The following is a 22,148-nucleotide window of genomic DNA, read 5'->3' on the forward strand; positions in this document are numbered from 1 at the left end:
TGGCACGAAGCCATTCATGTGAACATAAAGAAGTCCTCGGCCACAGGAACATAACTTGCAGAGCAGAATTCTGCTTAGTTCCTCAAAGAGATTTAACCAGAAATTTTTGAAGTGTATCAGTTCAGCCGAACATTAAAAAGGAAATCGAAGGCGAATCCCATCACGGAAGGAGGAAAGTTGGGGACAGATAACGGGTTCGCGCAGAACGTTGCATTGCAGCAGGTCATGAAGAGAACAAGGCACCGATTAGGGAGTGGGAAGAGAATGAATACACCTATGTAGAAAAAAGTGAAAAGCCGGGAGTGGCACACATTAAAGACCCAGAATTTGTTAAGAATCCACGGTAAAATAGACATCTCACCCCAAACCGGCTTCGGCGACTGCGGCTCCAGCGGCTCCGGCTCCAGCGGCTCCGCCCCCGCGTCCTCACAGACCTTACGCGAGGCGCACCGCCCACCTCGTCCCGCCCCCTTTCCCGACTGCCCCTCGGCAGAGCCGCGTGCACGTGTGCGGCGGATCCCGCCCCCTCCGCGCTCTTGGCCAATGAGAAATGGTGTCGTAATTCGCCGCCGCCTGGTCTCGGGTCGTGTGACTACATCTCCCCGCCCTCTCGCCCGGTCGCCTTCAGGTTCTGAGAAGATGGCGAAGGTCTCAGAGCTTTACGATGTCACATGGGAAGGTAACTGCTGCTGGGGCGGGCGCGGAAGGACCAGAAGCCGAGGGAAGCCGTACGGGAGTACCTGCTGCCCTCGGAGAGCTGGATTTTCCGGTCTCTCTTCGGCATTGGACCGGCAGAGCTGTGGTGGTGGCTGAGGTGGAGGTTGAGGCTGACCCCTTCCTTGGCCCGGCCACCGACTGGGCTCTGCGGTGTTCCCCACTTCTTGCGCCAGTAGGCTTACCGACCGTCCTACCTCCGCGCCAGTCCAACGGCCCAGGGTAGCTTCCATTGTAAGGCGGCCGGGACCTGGGGCTAGGGTTGTCATACGTTTCCTATGGCTGCTGGGCGGCGCGGAGGAGGCGGGATAGTTGCCTGCAGAAGCGTCTTTGCAGCCGAGAAATACACGGCCTGTACAGGCCTTTGAAGTGCTCTGTAAGGGTTACAATTCTCTGTAGTAAAGGTGTGTGGAAAACCCGTGAACATACCTGATTCTTTTACATGCCAGTTTGCATTTCATTCTCTCTTCAAAACTGGGTTTCTGATTTCTCCCCTTGTTAATTATTCCCTGTCCCACTCCCCCTCAAAACACATTTACACACACAACTTCCTTCTTATTCCCTACCAGTAATTCCTTTTCTGAAGGGGAAGTATCTCTGGTTTAATCTGAGGTGGAGTTTGTCTTTAAATTTGGAAGCAGCCAAACTTTGGACGTGTTCTGTAAGAGATTTTCCTTTCTTAAAAACTTTCGTGGGGCTTCCCCGGTGGCGCAGTGGTTGAGAGTCCGCCTGCCGATGCAGGGGACGCAGGTTCGTGCCCCGGTCCGGGAAGATCCCACATGCCGCGGAGCGGCTGGGCCCGTGAGCCATGGCCGCTGAGCCTGCACGTCCGGAGCCTGTGCTCCGCAGCGGGAGAGGCCACAACAGTGAGAGGCCCGCAAAAAAAAAAAAAAAATTTCGTGGGAGGCATGCATGCTTAAGAGAAGAGCCTTGAGTTTCTCTAAGGCATGAAATTTGTGTAATCGAAATTTATATTCCCAGCATTTCACAGTAGACTTAAGTAGCTTATTTATTCGGATATTTAAACAATGGCCTGATAACACGTGGACTGAAAACTATATTGATTGTTCAGTGGTGAGTAAATCTTTCCAGTATTACAAAGTTGAAAACAATAATGGGAAAAGGTAAAATTCTTTTATACTGGAAGTGAGTTCAGTGATTTATTATTGTTTTTGTGGCTTCTAGCACACTGAACCGCAGTGTTTCTATCTGTACTGGGGAATCCATTATATTAAAAGTGTTAAGTTCTCAGTGCTTGGAGACAGCAAATTAAGTAACACAGTCCCTACCTTCAGGGAGTTCATAGTCAAATGGAGAAAGACAGACTTGTAAAATGGTTTTAAAAGGCTTGTGTCAGGGTATATTCCTTCAGTAGATACGTGGCTGTTATTTTTAATGCTTTTAAGAAATGTTTCAAATATTTCATGGTTTTTCAAAGGTGCTATTTTGAAGGTATGTTCAATATAAGTTCCTTAGATGATAGTGTTGTGTAGAATGGTAGGGAATGAGTAGGTGTGTAACTACCAGCAGACAGGGTAATTTAAGTAACTTAGACCTTACCCTGTGGACATTCTAAAGATGAGTGACATAATTAGATTTAGAATAATCAATAATAACTACTTCACAAGTTTGTTGAGGAACAAAAGGGAAAACATTTGTTGAAGTGCTTTTAAACTATTAAATACATATAAAAAGATGATCTGGCTCCTGCCTGTGTCTCCAGCTTTATCTTAAGCTACTCTTCCCCTTGCTCTGTGAGCTGGCCACGCTGGCTTTTGTTGAAAGCTGCTCTAGATGCTCCTCTAGTCTTAAGACTGGATACAAGCTATTCCTTCTGATAGGAGTGTTCTTCCCTCCTGGTTCTATTCTCCTCTTATAGTCTGCTCTACCGACTATACTTTTATCATTTCTCGGAATTCCCCTCAAAGGTCACATACTACAGAGAGCCTTCCTTGACCACCCTACCCCCGCCCATTCTCCATCCCGCCACTAAAATATAAAAGAGAAAAGACAACAAAAACAAGCAACAAAACTTACCCCTGGTCCTTTAACTATGTGTCCTCATAGTATTGAAGTACTTACCCAATTGTGTTAAGTTTAAAAATTTTGTCTCTCCTCGAATGAAGAGGGACCAGGCCTATCTTGTTCTAGTGCATGACGTATTGGAGGAACTCAGTAATCTGTTGACTAAATGAGTTGTTAGTAGGATTAAAAAGTTAAAAAATCATCACAAAAAATACTATAAGTAATTTTCTTAGAGTTGGAGTGATTTTTTTAGTATCTTAGACTTAGGCAACTCACTTAGCAAATAGAATATAGTTTGCTCATTTTAATGTAATCAATAAGTAGAATTAAAATTCTATTTTAGGAGACTTTTAGGAAAAGAGTATTGTAGATTTTTCTTTCAGAGACTTTTGGTAACAAGAGGGTAATGGGAGGACCCTCGGGGTAGTTTTTTGTTTAGATTTTTGGGGGTCGGGAGTGTCAGTTGACCTGTGTCCTTTAAGAATTCCATTGAATAGCATCATGAATTAAAGTACTGGAAATGGTTAGTTCAAAGAGTAGTGTGATTTTTGTGATAGGAAAACTTATCACATATTTATAAAAGACATATATACTAAGTTTAACACTCTGTTAGTCTCTATTGGGCTCTGTAAAAAAGTAGGTATATGGTTTATTTATCAGCCAGTTGAAAGTTATTGATGTTTATTATATAGAGGAGTTTGGAGGTGGGAAGGAGTTGAAGGAGGGTATGGTCAAGTTTGTTGAGAATAGGGTATTTGGGCAGAATATGGATAGGATGCCTCGCACAGTGCCTGGCCTATAATAGGCATTAAATGAATATTTGTTGAAAAAATATTTATTAAAAATGTTTGAGGGGATTTTAGTTGTATATGCTCACTCTCTTTACTTCTCTTTTTATTCAGTCCTTTAAACAACCACAATTTGGTTTCCATGCTCTATTAGTCCAGTAAGATTTCTAGAGAGATCTAATGCCGGGTCTAATGTATCTGTTTTGTACATCTATACTACGTTTGTCATTGCAGGTCATTCCCTCTATGAAAAATTCTTTCGTTGGTTTCTTAATAGCAGTAAGGCTCTCTTTTTACTTTTCAGAACTTTGCTGTGTTCTCTACATCCATTTGCTCCTTAATTTTTTTATTATTTAAAAAAAATTTTTTTTTGCAGTACTAGTCCATGGCCTGGAGGTTGGAGACCCTTGCCTTACCAAATGAGATACTTTTGTTCCTCTACCATGGTTTATGCTCTTTGTTGTAGAATTCATCTAACGAACTCCATTTGATCCTTAGGGCTTAATTCACATATCACAGATGTCTTCTTTAACCCTTTCTCCCTGCCAGGTGAAATTAATCTTTCCCTCACCTTGTTTTCTTAGTGCTCTGAACATAACCACTATCTTACCTTTTATCACATTATTTTGCTGTTGTTTACAGTTTTTCTGTTAACTTGTCAATTTCTTAGGCACACTGGATGATTCTTTTTCATCATTACGTTTATAGCATGTTATAGAAAGTATGTATTAATATATTTTTGAATGACTAATTAGAAGTCATGGGGGACATGACAGTGGGTGAAAGGGAATGATTTTCCTGTAATATACTTTGATTATGAATAAGTAGGAGGAGACTGATGGAAAATTGAGTACTGTTGGTAAATGAGAAATTTGACAAAAAAGGAGATGGGACCAGTTTTTCTCTTTTAGTCTCTAGTTTATAGGAAGGAATTCTACAGTTTCTTTTTTTTTTTTTTTTTTTTTTTTTTTTTTTTTTTGCATTACGTGGGCTTCTCACTGCTGTGGCCTCTCCCGTTGCGGAGCACAGGCTCTGGACGCGCAGGCCCAGCAGCCATGGCTCACGGGCCTAGCCGCTCCGCAGCATGTGGGATCTTCCCAGACCGGGGCACGAACCCGTGTCCCCTGCATCGGCAGGCGGACTCTCAACCACTGCGCCACCAGGGAAGCCCTACAGTTTCTTAAAGGGCATTCTAAAGCAAGTTAAGAAATAATCTAATAGATTAAAAGATAATTCTTAAATTCAAACAGCATATTTTATTAATTCACCTGGGCTAGCATTTCTTAATTTGGGTGTCAGGGTACAGGCAAGGGGTGCAGTTTTGTGGAACAAATCTGTAAAACACTAAATAAATTTATATTCCCGAGGCTCTTCCTATTTTAAAATAGTCTGCCAGGTTGACAGAGAATGTCAACTTCAGACAGTGTAACTATGGTATAGGGGATGTGGTTTGAATGAGTTCTGAGAACCCAAGTTGTGGACCTTGTGGATATATGTTATATGCATGTTATCTTGTGGATGTATGTTACATTGTGACGTAATAAGGTATAATGTATATTTGGTCTTCATCTCCAATTTCTGACACAGAGCTCCTAAACCCTTGTAATTTCCTTAGTGATAGGGTTGATAGGAACATCTTCTGTTATAATATTTGGTCTTAGTCCTGGGTTCCACATATAACATCTTCTAAGATTTATAGTGATACATGTCTTTTTATATGCCACTGAATAACTGGTGGCTGGATAGCTTCAGGATGGGGGCTGGTCACTGGTAAGACCAAGACTTGAGTGAAGGGTTGGAACTTTCAACCCTACCCCTCAACCTGCTGGGAGGGGAGAGGATCTGGAGATTGACTTAATAACCAGTGTCTAAGGATCTAATTAATCATGCCTACCGACTGAAACCTTCATAAAAGCCCCTAAACTTCAGGGTTTGTAGAACTTCTAGGTTGGTGGATACATCAAGATGCTGGGATGGTGACTCACTCGGAGAGGGTACTCCTATGCCCCCGAAAACCCCCTCCCACCCCCAACTCTTTGCTCTGTGTATCTCTTCCATTTGGTTGTTTCCTTTATAAAAAACCAGTAATAGTAAGTGAAGCACTTTCCTGAGTTCTTTCAGCCGCTCTAGCAAGTATCAAACTGGATGAGGGAGTTGTAGAAAGGAACCCCTGATTTTGTAACGAGTTGCTCAGACGTATGGGTATCCCTGACTTGTGTTGGTTTCTGAAGTGGGGGCAGTCTTGTGAGACTGAGCCCTTCACCTGTGGGGTATGAATAACCTACTTTTTTTTTTTTTTTTTTTGCGGTACGCGGGCCTCTCACCGTTGTGGCCTCTCCCGTTGCGGAGCACAGGCTCCGGACGCGCAGGCTCAGCAGCCATGGCTCACGGGCCCAGCGGCCCCGAGGCATGTGGGATCCTCCCGTACCGGGGCAGGAACCCGTGTCCCCTGAATCGGCAGGCAGACTCTCAACCACTGCACCACCAGGGAAGCCCTAACCTACTTTTTTGTTTGCCTGCTCAATTCCTCTTCAACCTTTAAGATTCAGTTCAAGTTACTTCCTGTGCAGAGTGAGAGTCAAGGTGATTTCTAGGTTTCAGTAGAAGGAATTAACTATGTTAATTTGTAATGATTTTCTAAGACTTTTTGTAAATTCACTTGGGGTCTATTTTCATCTTATGATGATTTTTGTTTTCTTTTGTAGACTTCGAACTGTAGGGACTCAGATAATGCATATAAAGGTAGTGAAAATTCCATATGCTTCTCTTAGATATATTCTATAGAAGCATAGCATATTGTTTATTTAACTCATGAGTTCAACAACAACTTAATTCAACTATTTAAATCTGTACAACATGTATGTCAATAGAAGGAAGAAGGTAGTACTTCAGATGAATATGTAAGATTTCCAAGCGGTAAGAGTAAGAAAGCATGTATGTAATTGGTGAACTGTACAGTTAATTCTACCTTAGCCATATAAAAAAGGGATCTTTTTTCTGGTTTAGGTACTCCCCCACCCCACTTATTATTTCTGCTATTGTCAAAATGCTGTTCTTTGAAACTCCAGAGTTCCCTATTGTATTAATATGCAAAGTTATTCTCTCAACTTTTGTTGTTTGCTAGTGCCTTTGACCTTACTTTACATTATTCATTTTTTTCTTTATACATAATCAAAAGATTTGCTTTGTCCTAATTTTTTCTTCTGTTTATTTCCCTGTGTAATTGTGTATCTGTATATGTTATATGGACTGTTGTACTAATGTTGTTATTAAGAGAATTTTGTGATGAATGTTTCTTCAGTGCTGATAGCCTAATATGATACCCTGATTATGAAAATTTTATATTGAGTCAATGGGTAAACTTCAGGAGCACCTTGAATATTTGAGATTTCAATGTATAATTTTATTTGCTTGTCTGAGAAAATAATCCTTAGCTTTTATCAAATTCTGAACATTGTAACCCAAAAAAACTATGATCCATAGTTGCTTAAAGGGATAGAGGATCTTTGTAGCAGACGCATGCCATACACTACTTTTAAAGATAGTTGTAATATCAGTTGTAATGCATTTTCAGTCTTCTAAAGCAGGGGTCCCCAACCCCCTGTCCTCGGCCTGTTAGGAACCAGGCCACACAGCAGGAGGCAAATGGTGGGTGAGCAAGCAAAGCTTCATCTGCTGCTCCCCATCACTCACATTACCGCCTGAACCATTGCTCGCATTACTGCCTGAAACATCCCTCTCCCCCGTCCGTGGAAAAGTTGTCTTCCACGAAACCGCTCCCTGATGCCAAAGAGGTTGGGGAGCGCTGTTCTAAAGGATCTGTTGCTCTTGCTAAATTGATTTTCTGCTTTATGAAATTTGAGATACCATAGACTTTTACATTAGTGTGAGTGTATTTTCTTAAAAAGTTGATTTCATCTTGTCAACTGTTTGACATTAATCAAATATATATATATGTAATCGCAAGCATTTTTTTTTCAGAAATGCGAGATAAAATGAGAAAATGGAGAGAAGAAAACTCACGAAACAGTGAGCAAATTGTGGAAGTTGGAGAGGAATTAATTAATGAATATGCTTCTAAGCTTGGAGATGATAGTAAGTTTTTAAATTTATTGTGTTCATGCTCAACACATGTTTCATTTACAGTTCTTAGTTTAAAAAATATATATATTATTTTTTTTTCTGCTGTTCATATCAGTCTCTCTATGATTTGTTACTTTTTTAAAAACTTCTTAGGAAGTCTTAATGACAACTTTATTTTGAGAAGGACTTATAATTGTTGGTAGTAGTGAAGCTATCAAATAGGCATTTTTGTTTTAAAGCTCACAAGGCTGTAGTCCTGGTCAGGTCAAAATGTATTTCATAATGATCTTTTGAAACAGTAAAAGTATTAAATAATTAGAGTTTTTTTTACCTTATATTAAAATATTTTGCATTGCTGAAAACATAAGGATGCTTTCTTTCCTTAATTCCAGATGTAATACAATAAATCAATTTTCAGTTATGAGTAATGTTCTTTAAAATATCAGAAACAGGAAGAATTCATTATCTAATTTCTGTTCTGAGATTTTTATATTAAATTCAGTTTTTTCCTCTGTGTACCTAGTTTGGATCATATATGAACAGGTGATGATTGCGGCCCTCGACTATGGTCGGGATGACTTGTCATTGGTAAGTATTTAAACTTGTTATATTTTATTTTATATTTAATTTGCTTCATAAATTATGTGTAAGCAGTTAGTATATGGCTGTATTGAATGCTTTCTGTAGCTGGTTTTCAGTGCTACTCTTGAGAAGCTGGGACTAGCTAGGTACTTTGGGACACAGTATGTTTTTATACCTTTGTAACAATCCTTAGAAGTAGATGTTTAGTATCCCAGTTTCACTGAAGAGGTTAAATTAGTTGGTGAAGGTTATCCACTTAATAGGTGAATTATGCCATATTATAGAGTTAAAAATAAGAAGCATATAGTTTAAAACATTTATTTTTGGGATTGTTAAATGACTTACGTAATATATAATGTTAAGTACTGTTTACAATGTTTTAAATATATATGTTAAATTAGTAGAAAATCCTAACATGTACAGAACATGACTTAAAATATTAATATTAGATATTTAAGTGGGGCCTGACATATTATGGAAGTAATTTTAATTTAATTTTAAAATAAAAGAATGATAGCTATATTTTTAAACACTCATGTGCTAGGTGCTATGCTAAATGCTTTACGTCATGGTTTATTTAATCTTTATAATTTCTTAATTTGATTTGTGTTTGGTACTATCACTATATTCATTATATAAATCAGGAAGCAGTGGTTTCTGTTCTTTTGTTCTGTAATCCTGAGCTCTTAAGTGCTCCTTCACACTGCTTCCCCATTTAAGCCCAAAAGAAATACAAAAAAAAAACAGAAAGTAGAAATACCTGAGAACATATGCATGTCTAATTAGCTTTGTCCTTTTCAAGGTAATTAAGTTATGTTGACTATACACATAATTCCAGTGGAGCTACCAGTGATAAAAAATATTCCACGAAACCGTTGTATTACATTTAGAACCTATGAGACATAGTCTTTTGAATACCAACAAAGGTGGCAGCTTATATCTTGAGGGAAATTTTGAAATTGTTTTTTGTATAGCAAAATGCCATTTGGTAAAGTAGGAGATTAAGTGAATAGATAATAACTTCTTTTGTAACACAGTATTTTTTTTTAATGGTTCAGAAGTTCAGCACAGTTAGTTTGATTGAACAAGTACTATGAGTTTTGCATGATGTCAGAGAAATAAATGACCATCATCTTCAGTTTTGACTAACTTGAATATTTTTCTTATTAAAGAATTTATAGCCTCAGACTTTGAAGCTATATTTCCAGATCATATTAAAATTTATTTCGTTATTGGTTAATAGTTTCTTCATTAATTAAAGGCATTTTTAATCACTTATGCTTGGGGGAACTAGAGTGGACCATTTTTATCATGCTTAATATTTCTAGCACTTCCAAGACTCTTATAATCCCTTATAGGTTGCTGAGAACATAGTAGGTGCTCAATAAATATTTGATTATTTGTGTAGTTGAGTTGATGAGTGAATTATGGATATCTGCCAAAAGGAGATTGGTACTCCATTGATACAGTGTCTGTATTTTATGACCCCAAATCACGACATGTGTACTGACAAGGTGATTGATTAGAATATGACTTCAACAGGGCAAAATTAAACAAAGTGTTAACAGTATTTGCTAGGGACTTGAGGTTACTACCAAAAAACTTAATTTTTATCAAGAGAATGTTTGTGCAATAGTTAGGAAGAAAAGGCCAGGAAGCAGTTGTAGTTATTTAAGTGGTGCCTGACACATAATGGAAGCAATTTTTAAGTGATATGGTAGTAGAATTTGAAGAGTTATTAGTGGATCTCATATTCTGCTCATTTTCTTAGTTAAGAGCTTGATCAGTTTCTGAGAACTGATTGTTGTCCTCACTGTAAGTTCAGAGTTCTTCTTTCACCCCATTATTCATTACTGATTAATTTCACTTATGTCATTAGATTTCAGTAATGAAATTATTTAAGAAGAAACATTGAAGACTATATAAGCCGTTCCTTGTAACCCATTTAGTATATGTAATGTAATTATTACTCTTCAAGTCTTTTTTACCAATATATTTTTTTAGTTTTGTCTTCAAGAGTTGAGAAGACAGTTCCCTGGCAGTCACAGAGTCAAGCGACTAACTGGCATGAGATTTGAAGCTATGGAGAGGTAACTGAATCTTGTAAATAGTGTGATCCTGTTTTAAAATGGCAAACATGGGGTCTTACATTTAGGTCCTTCTATACCCGTGGCAACATCATTAATTGTGCAAGGTCTTTAGCTACTGAGCTTCAGAATAGTGTCAGAGTGCTTCTCAGCCTAAATCCTGCCAAGTTACTCTCCTTAAATAGGATTTGACATAAGAGTGTAATCCATTTACCATCTTTGGCCTAGTGGAATTGGGATTATGCTTTGGAGTAAGAACAGGCTTCCTATCCTGTTTCTAAGGATTTATTAGCTATTGACCTGGCAAATTATTTAAGATTTGCAGCCTTACTCTTCTGTAAAACAAGAATATTACCAACTTGTCAGGGTTGTTTTGGGAATTAATAATGATATATGTGTAGTGCCCACACAGGCACTCAAGGTGTAGAAGCTATTATTATCATTATTTTTTTTGCGGTATGCGGGCCTCTCACTGTTGTGGCCTCTCCCGTTGTGGAGCACAGGCTCCGGACGCAGAGGCTCAGCAGCCATGGCTCACGGGCCCAGCCGCTGCGTGGCATGTGGGATCTTCCCAGACCAGGGCACAAACCTGTGTCCCCTGCATCGGCAGGTGGACTCTCAACCACTGTGCCACCAGGGAAGCCCTATTATTATTTTTCTAACTGAGATATAATTGATATATAACATTGTATTAGTTTCAGGTGTATAACATAATTATTTGTTAAATGTGTACATTGTGAAATGATTACCGCAATAAGTTTAGTTAACATCCATCATCATAGTTATAAATTTCTTTTTTCTTATGATAAGAATGTTTAAGGTTTACTCTGTTAGCAACTTTAAAATGTACAACACAATATTGTTAACTATAGTAAACCATGCTGTATTATATCCCCAGGACTTAATTTATCTTATAACTGGGTGTTTGTACCTGTTGACCACCTTCACCCACTTCTCCCACTCCCCATCCCCTCATCTGGCAATCACTAATCTGTTCTATGTATCTGTGAGCTCAGGTTCTCTTTGATTCCGCATGTAAGTGAGATCATACAGTATTTATCTTTCTCTGTCTGACTTATTACACTTAGCATAATGCCCTTAAGGTCCATCCAGGTTGTCATAAATGGCAGAATTTCTTTCCTTTCTTATGGCTCAGTAATATTACATTGTATATACAATTGACCCTTGAGTAACATGGGTTTGAATTGTGTGGGTCCACTTAGTACGTGGATTGTTTTCAATAGTAAATACTACAGTGCTACACAGTCTGTAGTTGGTTGAATCTGTGGATGTAGAACCTTGGATATGGAAGGGCTGATTTTAAGTTATATATGGATTTTCCTTTTTTTAATTTTAATTTTAATTTTTGGCTGTGCTGGGTCTTCCTCGTGGCACGCAGGCTCTTCATTGTGGCACATGGGCTTCTCTAGTTGCAGCATGTGGGCTTCTCTAGTTGCAGCATGCAGGCTTCTCTAGTTGCAGCACGCGGGCTTCTCTAGTTGTGGTGCACGGGCTCAGTAGTTGTGATGCGTGGGCTCTCTAGTTGTGGCATGCGGGCTCTAGAGCATGTGGGCTTAGTAGTTGTGATGCGTGGGCTCTCTAGTTGTGGCGTGTGGGCTCTAGAGCGTGTGGGCTCTAGAGCATGTGGGCTCAGTAGTTGCGGCACGTGGGCCTAGTTGCCCTGTGGCATGTGGGATCTTAGTTCCCCAACTAGGAATTGAACCTTTGTCCCCTGCATTGGAGGGCGGATTCTTAACCACTGGACCACTAGGGAAGTCCCCTATGTATGGATTTTCCACTGTGCCGTAGGTTTGGTGCTTCTGACCCCCACGTTGTTCAAGGGTCAGCTGTACTTACACCAAACTGTTTTAGCCATTTATCTGTCGATGGACACTTAGGTTGTTTCCATGTCTTGGCTATTATAAATAATGATGCAATGAACATGGGGGTTCAAATAGCTTTTCAAGTTAGTGATTTTATTTCCTTTGGTTAAATACCCAGAAGTAGAATTGACTAGATCAAATGGTAGTTCTGTGTTTAATTTTTTGAGGAACTTTTATACTGTTTTCCATAGTGACTGTGCCAATTTACATTCCCATTGACAGTGCACAAGGGTTCCCTTTTCTCCACATCCTTCCAACACTTGGTATGTTTCGTCTGTTTGATAATAGCCATTCTAATAAGTATGAGGTGATATCACATTGTGGTTTTGATTTTCATTTCCCTGATGATTAGTGATCTTGAACACCTTTTCATGGACTTGTTGGCTATTTGTGTGTCTTCTTTAGAAAAATGTATGTTCCGTTGCTCTGACCCCTTTTACTTGGATTGTTTTTTTGCTATTGAATTATATAAGTTCTTACAATATTTTGGTTATTAGCCCCTTATCAGGTATGATTTGCAAATATTTTCTCTAATTCCATAAGTTGCTTTTTCATTCTGTTGATGTTTTTCTTTGCTGTGCAGAAGCTTTTTAGTTTGATGTAGTCCCACTTGTTTATTTTTGCTTTGGTTGACTTTGCTTTTTGTGTTGAATCCAAAAAGTCATCACCAAGATTGATGTCAAGGAGCTTACCACCTACGTTTTCTTCTAGGGGTTTTATGGTTTCAGGTCTTGTGTTCAGGTCTTTAATCCATTTGAGTTGTTTTTCTGTATGGTGTAAAGATAGAGGTCCAGTTTCATTCAGGCTGTCTAGTTTTCCCAACACTGTTTATTGAAGAGACTGTTTCTCCTACATGGTATATTCTTAGCTCCTTTGTCTTAAATTAATTGACCATATATGTGTGGGTTTATGTCTGGGCTGTCTGTTCTGTCCCATTGATCTATGGGTCTGTTTTTATGCCAGTACCATACTGTTTTGATTACTGTAGTTTTGTAATATAGTCTGAAATCAGGGAGCCTGATCCCTCCAGCTTTGTTTTTCTTGCTTAAGATTGCTTTGGCTACTCAAGATCTTCTGTGATTCCATACAGATTTTAGGATTATTCTATTTCTGTGGGAAATGGCATTGGAATTTTAAGAATTGCACTGAATCTGTAGATTGCTTTGGGTACTATGGACATTTGACCAATCTTAATTTTTCCAGTCCTTGAGCATGAGATAATCATCTCATTTATTTGTGTCTTCAGTTTCTTTCATTAGTATCTTACAGTTTGTAGTATATAGGGCTTTCAGCTCTTTGATTAAATTTATTTCTAGGAATTTTATTCTTTTTGATGCAGTTGTAAATGGGGTTGTTTTCTTAATTTCTCTTTCTGATAGATTCTTATTAGTGTATTGAAACACAACAGATTTTTGTATATTAATTTTGTATCTGCAACTTTACTGAATTTATTAGTTGTAACAGTTTTTGATGGAGTCCTTTGCACCAGTAAGCTGTGATTGTATTCGCCTGTCTCGCAGTTTTGGATGCAGTGGTTTGCCCTGTAACTTTAATTGTCTGATGGATCTAAGAAGAGTTGTTGGGTCAGCTTTTTTCTTGCAAGGATGGGAGTGATGACTTCCAAGGTCTTTATGTGCCAGACCAGGAACCAGAAATCTTGAGTATCTTTTCATGCAATAATTGGCCTTTTATATATGTTTTTTGGAGAAATGTTTGTTCACATTGTCTGTTTCTAAATTGTGTTACTTTATTTATTTACATCTTTTTATTATTTAGTTGTAAGAGTTCTTTATAGTCTAGATACAAGTTTTTTATCATATATATGATTTGCAAAAATTTTCTTACATTATGTGGGTTGTCTTTCACTTGCTTAATGGTGTCTTTGATTACAAAGGATTTTGATTTTTTTATGAAGTTCAGTTCATTTTTTCTTTTGTTTCTTGTCATTGTGGTGTTATTTCTAGAAACCATTGCCTAATTCAAGGTCACAATGATTACATGATTACACCTCTTTTCTTCTAATAGTTTTATAGTTTCAGTTTTTGCATTTAGGTCATTGACACTTTTTGAGTTAATATAGTATGAAGAAAGTGTCCAACTTTATTCTTTCTTTTGTGGATATCCTGTTGTTGTTCCATTACCATTTGTTGAAAAGACTGCTTTCCCCATTTAATTGTCTTGGGCAATTAAATCAGTTGAATGTAAATGCGATGTTTTATTTCTGGGCTTTCAGTTCTGTTCCATTGATATATATGTTTATTATATACCACACTGTATCGATCCCAATATTGATATTGTAGCTTTGTAGTAAGTTCTAAAATTGGGAAGTGTGAGTCCTTCAACTTTGGTTTTTTTTTTTTTTTAAGATTATTTTGTCTGAGTCTCTTAAATTTTTATATTCATTTTGGAGTCAGATTGTTGTTTCTTAACTTTTTAACTTGGTGTTTTAGGTGAGACAGGGTTAACTTGTACCTCAGTTGTAGTAGCTTTTTTCACATAGGATCTATTGATATAGTTTTTCTTAACCCTTTTATTTCTTGGCTTTTGGCTTATGTGTTTATGTATATGTATATTTTAATATCTTTGGATCTTCTCAGTTAGCAAAGGGCATGGATAAATAAAAATAAATAAAATTGTATTATTACAGGTTAGCTGAAAATAATTTTGAATCAGAGGACAGAATGGAAGAAATCTGCAAAGGATTGCTCCTGAATCAGTATTCTACTCTAATACCACTTTTTGTTTTACTTCAAGGAGTATGAGTTCCTAGCCCGTACTTAAAATAAGTGAATAGCAAAGCACATCCCAGAGTCCAAGATGAATGATTTTTCAAATTATCTTTTTAACACATTTTAATAGTTATCATTTCTCTAGCCTCTTTCCAGCCATACAAAAAATTGATATGGTAGCAATAATTTACTTTTAAGTATTAACTCAGGTTTCTAAGAAACCTAGTGAACTTTAATTTCTTTAAGCTTTTATTCTTTAATTGAAACTCATATCATCATTTTACCTAGTAAGGTTTTACTGTTTTTTTCTGAAAGAGTGGCTGTTATATGTTTTTGTTACATAGGACCTTTAACCATTGATTCTCATACATGATTGTGTGAATTAGAATTATCTGTGGCATTTAAAAAATATGTAGTTGCCTAGTCCTCACTACTGAGATCAGTCTGTTAGGGGTGTAATGCAGGAGAATAGACAGGTAGATTTGAGAACATTGCTGACTAAAGGTAAATATTTATGGACTTTCAGTGTATTAGGACTCTCTAGAGAAACAGAACCAGTGGGATATATATATATTTATGTGTGTATGTGTGTGTGTGTGTGTGTGTGTGTGTATATACACATATACATATATATATATATAATGGAGATTTATTATGAGGCAGTTATGGAGGCTCAGAAGTCCCAGGATCTGTTCTCTGTGACCTGGAGACCCAGGAAAGCTGGTGCTGTAATTCATTCTGAGACCAGGTCTGAAGGCCTGAGGACCAGGGGAGCCAGTGGTGTAAATCTCAGTTTGAAGTCTGAAGGCAAGAGAAAGTGAAATGAGATGTCCCAGCTCCAGCAGTGTGAGGCAGTAAAAAGAGGTAAATTCTTCCTTCTGCCTTTGTTCTATTCAGGCCCTTGAGGGATTGGATGGTGTCCACCCATATTGGGGAAGGTAATCTGTGTTACTGAGTCCATGGATTCAAATGCTAATCTCATCTGAAACACCCTGAGACATACCCGGAAATAATATTTGATCTCGGCACCCTGTGGTTGACACATAAAATTAATCATCACACCCAGTTTTTACATAAATTACTTTTTTTATTATAATATAACTTAAATATGTTCAAATATAAAACCAGTATTAGTGCCTTACATGTATATTTTCATATAACTGTGAAAACAATGTATGGTTTCTAATAAAATACCAAAAAAACTAGAAAGTACTGAAATTCAAATTATCATTCTATTAATGAAGTGAATGAATAGTTTCCTCTGTCATTTCCAGTATATTTCCTAGAAGTTATATAGTTGGGAAAAGATCCCCAAGTGATTCTCATATACTATGTCTTGTGAGAACCCATGCTCTATGGCATTAATTTTGCCCTTGTTTATATACTTCATTTTATAATTATTTAATGATATTATTTTCTCTTTCTCCATATAGTTGCAGGTTCTTATGACGCTAGCATACCTACTATATAATCATGTGTTTGATGTCCAAACTAATTTTCTTTTTTTGAGCTATTGCTAACTCTGATTAACTTAGTGTGCAGTGATGTTATCTGGCCTTTGCATGGTATGGACATATTTACAGATTAAGTCTGCTTTTATTTTTCTCAGTAGTGTGCTACAGTAGTTAAATATTCTTACCTACTGGCATGGCCACACCACAGATACAGGCTTGGTCACTACAATTGTGGGCCGGTGTTTGATTAAAAGATGTGTCACCATGATGATATAGAATATTCATGTGTTGAATAACATTAAGAGAAAAACTTAAAATTAAAAAATTATCATAGGGAACTTAAGAATAGATCACAAGAGTATATCTGCCATCCCTAGTTTTATAAATACTGCTGTAAAAGTGTTTAAACATCGTTTTTTGCTTTCTCTAAAGATCTATATCCGGAAGTGGAGAAATTGATTGGAAGGGAGTTGGGGTTGTGGATATGGTTAGGAGGGAATTTCAGAATCACTCGACTATTTCCTTGTATCCCAAATAAGATCACAGTATATAGGAGTATATTGTTAGGTAAAGTTTTTTATGTGATTTCTGATGTATCCCTCCCTTTGATTCACTATCATATAATGTTAATTTTGGCTTCTTAGTTATATGCTGCCATATTTGATTATTTTTTCATTTGATAAACTTGTTAACTATTTCCCATATGAGACTAACCCAGCAAAGTGTATTATGTGTGCATACTTAATAGGTACTTAATGAATTGAACTTCACCAGCTCAACTAAGAAAAGCTGTCATAAATATTTATTAAAGGAGAACTAATACTTAGATCATTTCCTTGTGAATATATTTGTTAAAATTAAACTTTCTTTCATGGTTTATTAGCTGTAATTCTATGTATAACTAGGACCACAAAGGTGTCTCTTTGAGCTGCTAGTTTTTAACCTTTCTATTTAGGCCAAATTGAATCAGTATGTTTTTGAAGTAAGTTTTTCTATAAATACTTTATACATTTTTTTTTTTTTTGCTTAGAAAATGACATTGTAGCAAACTTGCTGTCATGTGAAGATCAGAAGAGGCTTGGTAGCAATTGTAAATGCATATAAAGTCCTGCCAGTTTAATCATTTTCTGTATTTACTATTTGTCACTAAATTTTAAGGAAATGATTCTTGATATTTGTTTTTCTTTTTAAATAGATATGATGATGCTATACAGCTATATGATCGAATTTTACAAGAAGATCCAACTAACACTGTAAGTTAGCTGGTTGTGCTGAAGATCAGTTTGTTTTAAGAAGTGAAATTAATTTATTTTGGAAATAATGAAAAAAATACGTGGAACCATATTCTGTTTTGTTATTTTAAATATTTCATCATGGGCCATTTAAAAAAATAGATTTAAAACTCTTCAGTAAAATCTGATTTACAATATCTCTTATTAGAAAGAAGCTAGTTGAAATTTAGAAAGAATGAATTTTATGTGCTTGCAAAAAAAAACACCTAGCAGAGCTTATTGTTTTTGTAATATTTTGAAGTTTATGGAATACTAACTTCTCTGGTTTGGGTAGTTATATTTTAGTTGTCTTCATGAAAAATGAAAGATGTTACCTCAGTAATCAGTATATGGAATTGATGAATGAAGGGTTTTTTTTTTTTTCAGTTTTGCTTTCATCCTTATACCTGAATAGGGATATATATATATGTATATATTTTCCTTAACATAACATCTTTAATTTATTCTGATTTTTTTTTTTTTTGCGGTACGCGGGCCTCTCACTGTTGTGGCCTCTCCTGTTGCGGAGCACAGGCTCCGGACGTGCAGGCTCAAGGACCATGGCTCAGGGGCCTAGCTGCTCCGCGGCACGTGGGATCTTCCCAGACCGGGGCATGAACCCGTGTCCCCTGCATCAGCAGGCGGACTCTCAACCACTGAGCCACCAGGGAAGCCCAATTTATTCTGATTTTGAACAAATATTTATCTCAGTTTATTGGGCAGAAGATTTGTTTCAAATATACTTATGTAGTTTATCTGTTTTAAAAACACCCTGGTGAAAAAAATTTTTTTAATATTGAGAACATTTTAGTTTGCTATATTGGCATAATGGCTTCCCTCAGACTTACCTTTTACTAAATGAAAAGTCAGAGACGTTAGATAACGTATCAGGCGTTTCAGTGTTTCATATTATTCTACTCATGCACACGTATGCCTGCTAAAGTAAAGTAAATATTTTTAGAGTTTTTAAATAATAATCAGTTTGAGTTTGTTTTTTCCTTTTATAGAAACAAATTGTTATGTTAACACATAATACAACTACATGAAGGTTTTCGCTTATTTGGCAAGTAGTTTATTAAAAATATACATTTTAAAAAGTCATATAATGTATGATTGTGGATTAAAAGATGCAGAAATACTGATTGAACATTGGTAACTTGGTTCATTTTAAATTATTTATGCTAAGTTTGGAAGTTAATATTGAAGTATGCAATTTTAGATAGCATTTATACCAGGCATTTATTGATCATAAATCCCTGATCTCTCCTTGCCCCTTTTGTTACTCTATAGTAATATGTATTTTTTTTTTTTTGCTTAAATAATATTTTTTCCCAGCTTTATTGAGATATAATTAACATTGTGTAAGTTACACAACTTGGTGATTTGATATGTGTATATATATATTGTGAAATGGTTTAGATTATTGCTTTTAATATAGTCTCACCCCAGGGATATTTTCTCTGGAAAGTTTCTAGGTGTTTTGTTTTGTTTTGTAGATACTTGAATGGTGAGGATTCATCATTTTGTGAGGATTCTCAAAATATAGAAAGTTCAGGGAAAAGTTTTGACAGAGCTTCAAGCCTACCTGTTATTAAAAAGAAACAGTTAATTTAGATATCCCAAATAAAAAGAGAGTTAAAATTGAGAAGTTCTGAATAATCTTTAAATCTTATTTATCCTAATAGCTTGCCATCTGTCTTAATAAAACAGTCCCTTATAAAAAGCCCCATTTTTCTTTTCCTGGAGATTTTCTCATGTACTTATTTCAGCTCTAAGACTTTATCACAGTTTCAAAGGTATTCATTTTTTACACAGCAATATTTCTGTATAATATGAAATATGACATCAGATTTCTGAAAAAAGTTTGTTTCATGTAGTTTTCTCATACTAGTTTAAAAGATTAATAGTTTGTAATTTATTTTTTTGAATTAGGAGTCATATTTTACTTCTGTGTCAGTTTAAGTTGGGCATATTTTAAATAAATTATTTCACTACTTCAGGGTCTCAGATAGTATGTAACTAAATATTACCCTATCTTTGTAGTACTTTCCATGTTTTATGGTTTGGCTCCCCTCAGACTATGTATGAGGGGGTAATAACTAAATTATTTAGTTGTTAGGTAAACATTTTAGAACAAGGTGACTAAATTCAGCTTTGCTAGATGTATTATTCTTTCACCAAATATTATTTTTATCTAGTCTCCCCTCAGTCCCTCCTGTCCTTCTGTAAATGTTTATTGAGTACCTGTCAAGAGCCACAAAAATGTTGGTGTTACTAAGAATAAAGACACTATTTCTGTTACCATATCCATAGAAAGCACTGTGGTAGACATTAAGGGAGAAAAACAAAGCCATGTAAGACCTAGAACTAATAAAGTCTAGTAGGGGAAGACTTTTCTTATATTAAACAGTAAAGTTACTATGTAGAAGACACGATAGTTATAATTCAAGCTTTTATACTGTAGAGCTTTGCATTGTCTAAAACTGATCATGTGACTCTTTCATCTGCTTCTGAGTTCCTATATATCCAGTATAGAAATGAGGCTGTTCATTAAAGCTTTAAGGAGCTCTCTTTCCCTTTCACATGCATTCATTATTCTTTCAAAAAATGTTTGTTGAGTGCTTGCAACATGCTTGTTGTTGAGACTAGCAGGATGAATTAGACACCATCCTTGACTTTGTTTTTAGAGAGATAGCATGATATAATGAACACATTATGGACTTTGAAATAGACTTATTGAATCCTGACTCTGGTGATTTGCTGCATTACTTTTGAGCCTTGTAGACCTTGAAGGATGAGTATGGCTTAAATGAGACAAAGATGGTAGGCTGGGGAAAGACATTGTATCCCATGAATGGCATGAGTAAGTCTTAGCATTATTAAAGTACAAGGCCTACCTAGGGAAAAAAAGAATAAAGTGATTAAAATGGAGGTTTTCAAATTTTGGGAGGTTGCTAAAATGGGACATCTCATCTATTTTTAAAAAGCTGTAAAATATTCTTTTGAAAAAAGTAACATGTACCCATGTTAAAAAATTACAAACAGTACAGAGTATATGGTGAAAAATAAGTCCTCCCACCCTTGATCTCAAGTCCTCCTTCACTTAGGCAAACGTTGTTAACAATTTCTTAAGAACTCTTCCAGAAATTTTTTCTCATGCATACACAAATAGGTGTGTGTGCATGTGTGTCACTTTTGACAGGGAGAATGGTTGGAAATGCAAATGGTGGCATACTCTTCCTAGCAATATCTTTTAAAGTTCATGCGCTGTCAGCACATCCTTTACCTCATCTTTTAGGTATCTGCATAGCATTGTAATGCATGGATGTATAATCCCTGTCTTGATGGAAAACTTTCTTTAATTAAGTCCCCTTGGTATCTGATACATTCCTCCCAGAAGCAGTGTTGCAGTACATGTCATTTGTAGGATAGACTCCTAGAAGTGAAGTCTCCGAGTCAGGAGGTCCATGTATTTTAAAATTTGATAGTTGTTACCACATTTCCCTCCACAGAAGCTTTTTAGCTGTCTATACTCATTTATTTGGTATACGAGAGTGCTTCTTGCCCTGTATCCTCCCACGTGGTATATTATCAGCTTTTTTTGTGTTTAACCTTTGCCAGTCTAATTAGTTAAAAATGTTACCTGGTTTTAATTTGCATTATGAGTGATGTTTAATATCTTCTAATATGCTTAAAGGGCCAGGTGTATTTCTCTTTTTGAACTGCCTCCTTTAACACGATTTTCGCATGAAACTTCATTTCTATTCTTGTTGAAGAGAGGGCATGGTTCTGGTGCTCTGTGTAGTTTTAACCTCCCCCTTCTTCCCGACTGAATTACTGCTGAGGAAAACTAGGGCTCTAAGGAACAGAATTTAATACCTTTTAGTTGGTTCATTGTTCAGAGTGATGAGTGATACAAGAAGGGGTCTGCATTTGTGAACAACCTGGTATGTTACACTTCAGAATTTTAATTTTTTTTCTGCATTATCAATACAGTTTTATTTCTTTTTTTGTTTTCTTTTTAATTGAAGTATAGTTGATTTACAATATTCTGTTAGTTTCAGGTATACAGCATAGTGATTCGAGTCTTTTTGCAGATTAGATTCCATTATAAGTTATTACAAGATATTGGGTGTAACAGAATTTTAATTTTTATTCTCAGAAAATGGAGAATGAAGTCAAATTTTGATTAGTGAGATCCCACCAGATTTTTTTTTTAGAGATAACTTTGTCAGTAATACGGGAGATGGTTTGAAAGAGGTGAAAAGAGATGGAATAGTAATTTGGAGGCTGTTCTGTCTTAGGCTAGAGATTATGGGGATCTAAACCTAGGATAAGTAGAATTGAAGAGGATGGGGTTGGATGAAGGTATAGTTTGCAATAAAAGCGCACAAATGATGAAAACTTAGATATGAATGTTATTGTAGAAGGATAATTCTGAAATATGAAAATTTTCGTCACCAGCTCATCAAAATCAAGTATTGAATTAGGCTCACTGTGAACTTTTTATCGCTTAGATTACCCCAGCACCA

At 36.5% G+C, this 22,148-nt stretch overlaps 1 protein-coding gene across 4 annotated transcripts in view; it reads left to right on the forward strand.

The window, feature by feature from the left end:
- Positions 1-639: 639 nt before the first annotated feature.
- EMC2 (ER membrane protein complex subunit 2) overlaps positions 640-22,148 on the forward strand; it is a gene marked incomplete at its 5' end in the record, with an annotated part of 107,838 nt that continues 86,329 nt past the window's right edge. For all 4 annotated transcript variants that reach the window (XR_013811331.1, XR_013811332.1, XM_079722200.1 and 1 more), the window contains 5 exons: positions 640-679; positions 7,509-7,622; positions 8,134-8,198; positions 10,197-10,282; positions 17,541-17,598. Coding sequence is in view for 2 of the 4 variants with exons in the window: in XM_079722200.1 (XP_079578326.1) it covers positions 640-679; positions 7,509-7,622; positions 8,134-8,198; positions 10,197-10,282; positions 17,541-17,598 (363 nt within the window). The remainder of the gene's footprint in view (positions 680-7,508; positions 7,623-8,133; positions 8,199-10,196; positions 10,283-17,540; positions 17,599-22,148) is intronic.

This window comes from Hyperoodon ampullatus (assembly GCF_949752795.1).
Source record: "Hyperoodon ampullatus genome assembly, chromosome: 17".
Lineage (NCBI taxonomy): Eukaryota > Metazoa > Chordata > Mammalia > Artiodactyla > Ziphiidae > Hyperoodon > Hyperoodon ampullatus.